The sequence below is a fragment of the Propithecus coquereli genome, unplaced genomic scaffold (genome assembly GCF_000956105.1).
Source record: "Propithecus coquereli isolate 6110/MARCELLA unplaced genomic scaffold, Pcoq_1.0 Scaffold49, whole genome shotgun sequence".
Classification (NCBI taxonomy): domain Eukaryota; kingdom Metazoa; phylum Chordata; class Mammalia; order Primates; family Indriidae; genus Propithecus; species Propithecus coquereli.
In genome coordinates, this window is record NW_012150729.1 from 414,592 (window position 1) to 424,132 (window position 9,541).

At 34.7% G+C, this 9,541-nt stretch overlaps 1 protein-coding gene across 1 annotated transcript in view; it reads right to left on the reverse strand.

The window, feature by feature from the left end:
• The window catches only part of BAZ2B (bromodomain adjacent to zinc finger domain, 2B), a 154,487-nt gene that overhangs the window by 18,628 nt on the left and 126,318 nt on the right, over positions 1-9,541 (reverse strand). The window contains exons 24-29 of the mRNA XM_012655811.1: positions 8,821-9,476; positions 7,467-7,740; positions 7,138-7,293; positions 6,268-6,428; positions 1,751-1,956; positions 1,122-1,257 (exon numbers count right to left, since the gene is read on the reverse strand). Of these exons, the coding sequence (XP_012511265.1) occupies positions 1,122-1,257; positions 1,751-1,956; positions 6,268-6,428; positions 7,138-7,293; positions 7,467-7,740; positions 8,821-9,476 (1,589 nt within the window). The remainder of the gene's footprint in view (positions 1-1,121; positions 1,258-1,750; positions 1,957-6,267; positions 6,429-7,137; positions 7,294-7,466; positions 7,741-8,820; positions 9,477-9,541) is intronic.

Genomic DNA, 9,541 nt, shown 5'->3' on the forward strand with positions numbered 1-9,541 from the left:
TAATTTTTACAAGAAAAAATATTTGTACCTGGTAAAAGTGCTGTCATGAACTGAATAATACTTTAAAACTTATAGTAAATTCTAATTTGAATTGAGACAGACCTCAAATTTGAGCATATTGCAAAAACTGTAGATTCATTATTCCATAGATGTTTTAGGAAGAAGTGAAAAACCACAGAAGAAACCAAATTTATTTGTATAGAATTAATAAGGCCTTGGGTAGTCAAAGCATAGAGGTAAAGATGAAGGAAAGAATGCTAAATTATTTAAAATTCACTTCTTTTCTTTAGAGAAACAACTATTTTAAGTTAAAAGAATTTCACCCTTAGCCATTCATGAAACAATCTTAAATATTTAAATTTTAATGCTAGTCTATAATTCATAAGTAAATGTTAAAGTTATTCATAAAAGTCTACCTATAATAGATACTTCTATAGATGATATATAAAAGAGGCAATAGGGACACTTGTAATTTAAAATAAGTATCTCTGGAAATATATGAACTAAAGCTCTTATTTTGAGCACACAGCATTTTGCTGGCACGAAGTAGAGACTCACTACAGGATAATAACTAATAGGGCTTATACAAAGAAGGTGAAAAACCAATTTTAATTAGTAGGGGAAAGACTAAAAGATCTACTCTTTATGTCAACCACATTTGATGCCAAACACACAATAAGTGCATAAGGTAAGAGCTCTCTGCTTATTTTGTATTTACTTATCTAAGTAGTTCTTAGCATTAAAAAGATGAAAATTGATACAGACATTTTAGGAATGCAATAATAGTAGGTAATGTTAGAAATGGGAATGTTTACAGGAGTGAAGGGGCCTTCAAAATATTTAGATTAACAACTATTATGCTGACAGAATACAGGAAATTAGTTAGAGGCAGAGGCACGATTTTAAAAAGTAAAAGATAACACATTTGGTAAGTTTCTTCAAAAAGCTCAAAATAAAGAGGAAAGTATCAAACTATACAGTATATAAGAATTAGACAAACTCTCAAGTACAGCATACGTTATTGTGACAATAGATAATATATACTTAACAAAGATCTGGAGGTTGGAAAAAAACAGGACAAAATAAATTAGTTATAGTATTTCTTAAATAAAAACACTTACAACTTTCATAATTGATTTTTCCCATGCTATTGATTTCTGTAACTGCTGAATGCACAGAGCTACCTGTGCAGCACTGCGAGCTTCTGATAATGCCCTTCTCCATACCCTGAGCCCTGGAGCAATATCCTCTTCAATTCTGCATTGAAATATAGAAAAATTAAGTAGGTCATGTCCACATTTATGGTTACTGAATGTGAAACAATCATCACACTGAAAGCCAAGCAATGACAAAAACATGTAACAGCCAATAAATATAAGGTTTAAGCAACTAAATTTGATGTAGTGCACAGACTGTGGCTACGTGCCTCAAAGCTTAGTCACAACCAAGTAAATGTAAGATCACTTTGCAGGATTATCAACGCACATAACAAAAAAAAAAAATGTTTTTACAAAGCACCATGCAAATAGCATGATCCGTATGGATCACAGACATACAAGAAGATACATAGATAACAGGCAATAGAAAATAGGCTCCAATTAGCAAAGAAGCACAATAATTTTTCAAGTTAATCTCAATAACCTACCCGTCACCATCACCACTAATGGATGGTGCAGGAGCAGGGACAGTAACTGTGCCCACATTATCCAGTTTGATCTGAATGGTGGTACTTAAGGGGCTCTTCAGATACCTTCTTTCAATGTTCCGCTCCAAATCAGCCAGCCTGGTTACAGCTATATCTAGGGGGTTGTCACTCTTCCGTTCTAGTGCATGTGCACTGCTTTCTTCTTCGCCAGTAAATTCTCCATCATGTTCCTTGCACAATTTAGTAAATGACTTATGTTCAAAATATACCAAGTCCTCCCTTTCTGATGCAGGCTCTGGACACATCCAACCCTATATATCAAGAGAATAGTGTTATTATGGTTTCCTCTTAAAATGCCAGATGGGTGAACTGCCCTTACTTAAAATACAGCAGTGGACACTGGCAGATCTCAAGGATCCTTACTAAAAGTTTTTACCTTGTTTTTCCTAATGCTAGGTAGAAATAAGAACAAAAAGATTAAAAGAATAGTTGTAAGAAAAGTTGGAAAAAGAAAATTTATCAACTTTTAATAAGTATTTTGAAGGATTTTAGACTAAAATGCTTATTAATTTCATGGGATCACTCATATGGAAATGTCTTGGTACCTCTAAACTTTGCTCTTCCTTTCTGTTTTCATTCCTTCTACTATTCTTCCGTACAGGTCCTTGTACTCACCAGTCTTCCTTTGACTGCAGGGGCTTTGTTTGCATAAGCTGTTACCTTTGTCTGTATAGCTTTTGTCTGCTCCACGTCACCTAGTTAACTTCACCCATCCTGAACCTCTTATGCTAAAATTCACCTTAAATTTAGGATCCCCTAAAGGGAATCCTTCCCTGATCCCCTCTAGGAATTAAATCTCTGTATCATGGGCTCTCATAGGACTATGTTCCATAGCCTTGTCATGGTTGCAAGTTACACTAGTGTGATTTTCTGATTTATATCTTTCTTCTTCTCAATTCTATGAGAGCAGGGACCATGTCTGCTTTTACTCATTTATCTCAGAACTGGGAAGGCAAATAATGGGTACTCGATACATATATATTGATTGAATAAATGAATGATCTTATAACTTAGTTTGCTTATATTGATCCTTTAGCTCAAAATCCTTCAAAGATTTCCACTGTTTAACAAAGTCTCAAATCTTTACCGTAGCATTCAAGTACCTCAGTCTACCTCTCAGTCTATCTCTTCTCGTGTTCCCACTCATATATTCTATGCAGCAAATTCTATGACTTGCACTTCACAAACATGTGATAAGCTACCAACCCCGGTGCTCTGTTCATGCTGTTCCCACTTGATAGTATGGTATTCCCTGGTCTTTGTCACAACCTTTCTTATCCTCTTAAGTTCCACCTCGACTTCCACGTGAATTTTCCCTGATCTCTTCCGTATTTCCACCAGAAGTCAGTATTCTTTTTCTCAATTCATGTATTACTCTGTACTTCTCTATGATCAGTTACTAGATTCTGCATATATGTATACAAATCTTACCTATTATATGACAAGCTTTCTAAGGATAGGAACCACATTTTATCTAATTTTGTGGTGTTTGCTTTCTGATATTAAATAGGTACTTAGTGAATGCATAGTAAATGAAAAACAGAATAAACTTATTAAATCTCTTTAGATATAATGATTTTATCTTATATACTAGGATCAAATGTTCCCCTTTAACTCAGCAGAATATTTATATTTAGAAAAGAAGGATGAAATTATGCATAGTACACATAAGTGCATAGGTACAACTCATGTCAAATGAACCTCATTCCTGTATTTTGAAAGGGGTACAAAATTGCTAAATAAAGGGAACCCTGTAAACATAGTATATCTTGATTTCTGTAGGGCAGCTGACAAGATCAAAAAACAAGAGGACTAGGGTTAGAGAAATATAGATGGTTGAAAACTGTATCCAGAAAAAGGCAATTAACACAGCTCTGTCACCTCAGAAAAGGTCCTTAGTGCCAATGTCCAAATACTATATATTTGGCTTGTCCTAGGAATATGCTTATGAATAACTTGGCTGATTATTATAAATCTGCAGGTGACTTAAAACTAGGAAGGAATTTTAATATTGTAGATGATAGGATTAAGATAAAAATAGTTCCATATGCTGAAAATTGTGCCCAAGTGAAACTGATAAAAAAAAAAAAAACAATGATAAATGCAAATTTTAACTTTGAGGGTTAAACAAACTAATCACAGAAATACCACATGTGATAGAACTCACTTAAAAGTTACTTTAAATGAGGTCCAGGGATTTATGTTACAGTGTATACTCATTAACAATAGTATGATGTGGATGCGAAAAAGCTGGTACAAATTCAAACAGCATTAATAGAAGTAGAGTGCCGGATTAAGGAAAGTAAAATGTTTCTAGGTACAGTTATGGGTATAACATTTTAAAAATGATGCTGACACTGGGGCTGCTTATTCAGAAGAAAATCATGGACCTGGAAACCATTTCACAGGACTAATAATTGAAGGAATTAATTAACTTGTAAAAGAGAAAATTTAAGAAGAAACATAGGCGCTGTCTTTACAGGAGCTGGAAGAATAATCAGACTTTTTGTACGCTCTCAACGACAGAACTGGGACTAGAGACTCACAGATTTCCCTACAATATAAAAAAAGAACTTTCAAATTATTAGCAATATTAAAAATAGCAATGAATGCATGTAAGTACACCTAGGCCACCTGCTTAATGTGTCTTAACAATGGCTAGTTCCCCAGGCTAAACATATAATTCTTATTTTCTTTCAATAAAGAAAAAAACCTGTTAACTCATTTATAGATGTTAAAATAATGTTTTGTGGCTATTTTCATCACTTGTGCTCTTAGACTTTTCAGACTAATATAATTACAATTCAAATCTTAGAATAATACAGAATAATGCATTAATACCTTATTACCAAGGTGTTAAAACAGCCCACTTACGAAAGCAAATTCCACTTATCTTAGCTACTGAGAACGCAGCCAGGATCATTTAAGCAGCCAGCACTGTAGTAAGGTCAACACACCCAAATCTGAGTATGGAGTCACCAGGAAAATGTTTCGGGCCCACACTCTGACTTTACACATAATTTTAAAAAGCTTAATGATATGCTTTCCCAATCAATAGTCAATTAGAATTGGCAAATTAGATGGGAGAAAGTTTGAGGACAATAAGGTTCGTAGAATCAACCAAATTTAAACTAGCAAGTAGTAATAACTGACCATGAGAGAGGACAAAGACAGATGACAGAAAGCAGATGTAATAGTTTAAAAAGCAAAACACACTAAGATCATTTACGGTAAGGGCAAAACCTCTTCACATTTCCTGAGGGAATCATTGTCTAATAATTGGTGTTCATACTGATCTTGTGTCACCAAGATAATTTAATTACACTCATTATCCTCAATTTAAGAAGGCAGTAAAATGCATAACATAAGAGATCCAACAAACATGTTAAAAACGTATGGCACTAAATGGAATAATTTTTATTTCTACAGAAAATTGACTAGTGTAGAAGAGTTCATTTGTTGAAGATGCCATATAAATGAGGCATTTTTATATTGTATTATAGTACCAAGAGGAGGAGGCATAGTTTGGAGCACAATAGTTTCAGCAAATGATACATTTTTGCTTCCGAACATTGGTAATTATGTTTGTGGCAAGAAAGGGATATTTTATTAGCTCTGGAAAACTACATTTTTTTGGAGATCCTCAAAAGTGTCCAAAAGCCTATGTTACAGTAATAAGGAAGTGAAATTTTAATTATGGATAGGATAGTATTATTCCATAAATTTTTCATTCTGAATAAAACATGATATATCAAATCAAATTACATGGAAAATAAATTTTCTACATCTTTGCAGGTATCTCTCCCTTTCATACTATTCATCATATATCCATTTATTCTCAGAGATACCACCTTACTGTCAGTTGAGAAGACCTTACATCCCTCTTTACAAAACAAAAAATTTTTGCACATAGGTAAAGCTTTCCTTTTGCCTGTCCATTAGAAACCAGTTCTAATCAGTTTGTGAAACAGTAATGCCCAATAGATGAATAAGTAAATAAAAACTTTACATAGATATGTAGGTGGTGTATGTGTATAATACTGTATAACATATATTTGGATATATCTACATCGTTCTCCAAATTTAAACTATGTACAGTAAGAGTCCGACATATAACATGGCTTAAATACAAGGGAGTTGCTGGCCCTACGTGAAACACTGCAATAGGAGTTTGTTACGATTTGTACTGGAACATTATATTTATCATGAAGAAAACTGTGAAATTTTGGTTGCAGTAAAGAATTGTATGCCAGAAATGATATTTCTGAATACCATTAAAGAGGCAGGAAGATTGAATAAAAAGAACATAGGTTCTAGAGTCAGACTGACTTGGTTTGAATCCCCTTTTAGACACTTAAACCACATGACCATTGGCAGGTTACTTACTCTGAGCCTGGTTTCTTACCTGTAAGATGGGGGAAATTAATTCAGGATTGTTTTGACAATTGAATGAGATAAAGTAAAAACATTTACCACAGTAACTGGTTAATATTAGGCATGTAATAAATATCAGTTACCTTCCATTATCCTAAAAACAGATTTTATTCCAAGTTTGACTTTACCTTCACTTGCAAACTTGCTGATGCCACTCTCCGTTCTAGATCTTCCACCTGTTGAAGGATACTCAAATCCATTTCCATTGCTTGTTCTTCTACTGACCAGTTCTCCACAATATCTCGAGTTACTTGGTTTTCTTCATTTTCATTTAATTCAATAATAGCAACTACATTTGAAAAAAAATTAATTTTAAAATCTATTTTATTAAGTTTTTCCCCTCAGTGATTTTTTCCAGAAAGTAAATAAAATTCCAGTAGTACCATGCACATCTAACTTAACATACACAAATGTACTTGTGCATGTGTAGGTAGCTTACTCTTAAAATAGAAACACTCTAAGAAATACAAAACAATATGTCTGCAGGTATAAAAAATTATAAAAATGTAACACCAATTTAAGAAATATAAATAGTTACTGTTTGTTGAACAAATTAGAAAACAATAGCAATAAATTAAGAAGTAAGATATACGGTCATCCCTCAGTATTCATGGATTGGTTCCAGGAACCCCATGGATACCAAAATCTGTTGATTCTCAAGTCCTTTATATAAAATGGTGTAGTATTTACATACATCCTTCTATGTACTTTAAATCATCTTTAGATTGCTTATAATACCTAATACAATGTAAATGCTACCTAAATAGTTGTTACACTGTATTGTTTAGGGAATAATGGCAAGAAAAAAAATCTTTACATGTTTAGTACAGATGCAACCATCCTTTTTTTTTAAAAGTATGCTCGATCCGTGGTTGGTTGAATCCATGGATGCAGAACACATGAATACGAAGGGCTGACTATACTAAAATATGTTTTAGAATAAGGGAATTAATTCTCATAACTAAGCAAGAGAGCAGAAATCTCTTTTAGATACCTACCATCCTTATTCTTGATGCAGGCTTGAGTAATATAATCCAAGTGTTTCTGAATTTGTTTTTGTAATGCCTTTTCCCTTATTCCTCTGAGATGCAGCACTTTGAGCAAAGCTTTTAGGTCCTCCGGGTCAATAATTCTCCACCAACCAAACTGCATTTCTAAATAAAGGTAAATATGTAAATCTTTTACAAATATTTTGAATAAGAAAGGGCCTAACACAAATCAAAAGATTTATTAACTACATAAAAAACCCATCAAAAATTCAGTTATAATATAGGAATCTATGATAATGAAATAAAGTAAATGGCTAAACCCACCTTAATGTACTTACCTTCTGGAATAGGTTTTGGACTAGGAAAATCTACTGGTTTTGCTACTTCAACAGTTGCAGGTTGAGTTGAAGAGACCTTTTCACTCTGTGGTACTGGAGAATCACTTTTACTTGTGGCAACATTCGAAGTCAAGAATGAATTACCATTTCCTTCTGATAATCCCAACCCTGATCCCAGACTAGGTAAAGGTGACGTAAATGGAATATTGGAAGTAAGCACACCAGTGGGCCACCCACAAAACTGAAGTCCCATCATAGATACTCCACTTTTCATCTACCAAAAAAAAAAACATTTTAAAAGTAGATTAATTTAATAAGTTAAGAAAAATGTTTAGGATCTGAAATTATTTTTCAAATTCTGAAAAAACATTCTTTCACTTATCACAATTAGAGGAAAACTAAGTACACTTGAGACAACAATGTTAAATTCTATGTTCTTATTTGTCCTCCAAAGTAACTTCCCTTTTAGGTATACTGTAACAGTAATACGTTAAAAAGTAATTAAGGAAGACTTAGTCATAGGCACAGCAGTTCCTAACCTTTTTGGCACCAGGGACTGGTTTTATGGAAGACAATTTTTCCACAGATGAGGTGGTGGAGGGTGTAGATGGTTTAGGGATGATTCAAGCACATTACATTTATTGTGCTTTATTTGTATTATTAAAACATTGTAACAGATAATAAAATAATTATATTAATACACCTCACCATAATGCAGAATCTAATGCTGCCACTTATCCGGCAGGAGGCAGAGCTTATGCGGTGATCCCCACCTGCTGCTCACCTCCTGCTGTGTGGCCGGTTCCTAACAGGCCATTGAGTAGTGCAGGTCCACAGCTCGGGGGTTTAGGACCACAGGGCTAGAAATTAGTAGTTCTAATGAAGCTTTGTGACAGAAATTCTGACTTGTTTCACTTTTCAAACTGTGGCAGGGATACTATTCAACTGATCCCCCTTGAGTGAAAATCTTCATGGGGTCAAAGATTACATAAAGCAATATAAAAATGAGTTACAGGCCAGGCGCGGTGGCTCATGCCTGTAATCCTAGCACTTTGGGAGGCTGAGGCGGGCGGATTGTTTGAGCTCAGGAGTTTGAGACCAGCCTGAGCAAGAGCGAGACCCCCGTCTCTCCTAAAATTAGAAAGAAATTAATTGGACAACTAAAAATATATAGAAAAAATTAGCTGGGCATGGTGGCACATGCCTGTAGTCCCAGCTACTCGGGAGGCTGAGGCAGAAGGATCGCTTGAGCCCAGGAGGATGACGCCACGGCACCCTAGCCCGGGCAAAAAAGAGTGAGACTCTGTCTCAAAAAAAAAAAAAAAAAAAATGAGTTACAGTTAGCAGTACTAACCTGAAGAGGTGATAAAGCAAATGGATTTAGGCCAACAGGATTCTGAGCAGAAGATGATCCAAGAAGTGGTGCTGGGGCAGGTGAAGGTGACTTAGATGGTGGCTGAGACTGAGGAGTTACTAAAGAAGCAGTTGACATATCGGCATGAGTAAGTGAAGTGTCATCACAAGGTGTTCTTGGCAAAAGGCTAAACCATTGTCTATTCTTTTCAGTCAGTGTTTTTAACAACTGGTCATTGGGGAGAGGACTGTAGAACTTCCCTGGACCACCTGAACCAGTATTAAACAGATTATTCGAGTCTGTCTTTTCCATGCTGCTTTGTGTTGCTGTTGATTGAATGCTGCCCAGTGAATGTTTCCCACTGTTTGGATAAGACAACGTGCACCCATTTGCACTAACATTTGGTTTGGGGGTAATAACATCTGATTCAGGAGGCATCTTGGCTACTTCTAAAAGCTTACTTAATTTAGAAAAAGAGCCAGGTTTCTGAAGAAACAGATTTGTGTTATCTTTCTCTTTAAGATCTTCCTTTTGCTCACAGTGATCTGTATTTGAACAATTTAAAGTGTCCCCAGAAGTCTCAAACATTTCTTCTTTGATCTGCATACTTTCTGCCCTTTTAAGTTTTTCTCTTTCTTTTGCAATTTCTTCTAGCCCTACAAAATCAAAAAGCATTATGAAGATTAGTTATTCCAGATCAAATCAATACTATAATTAAATT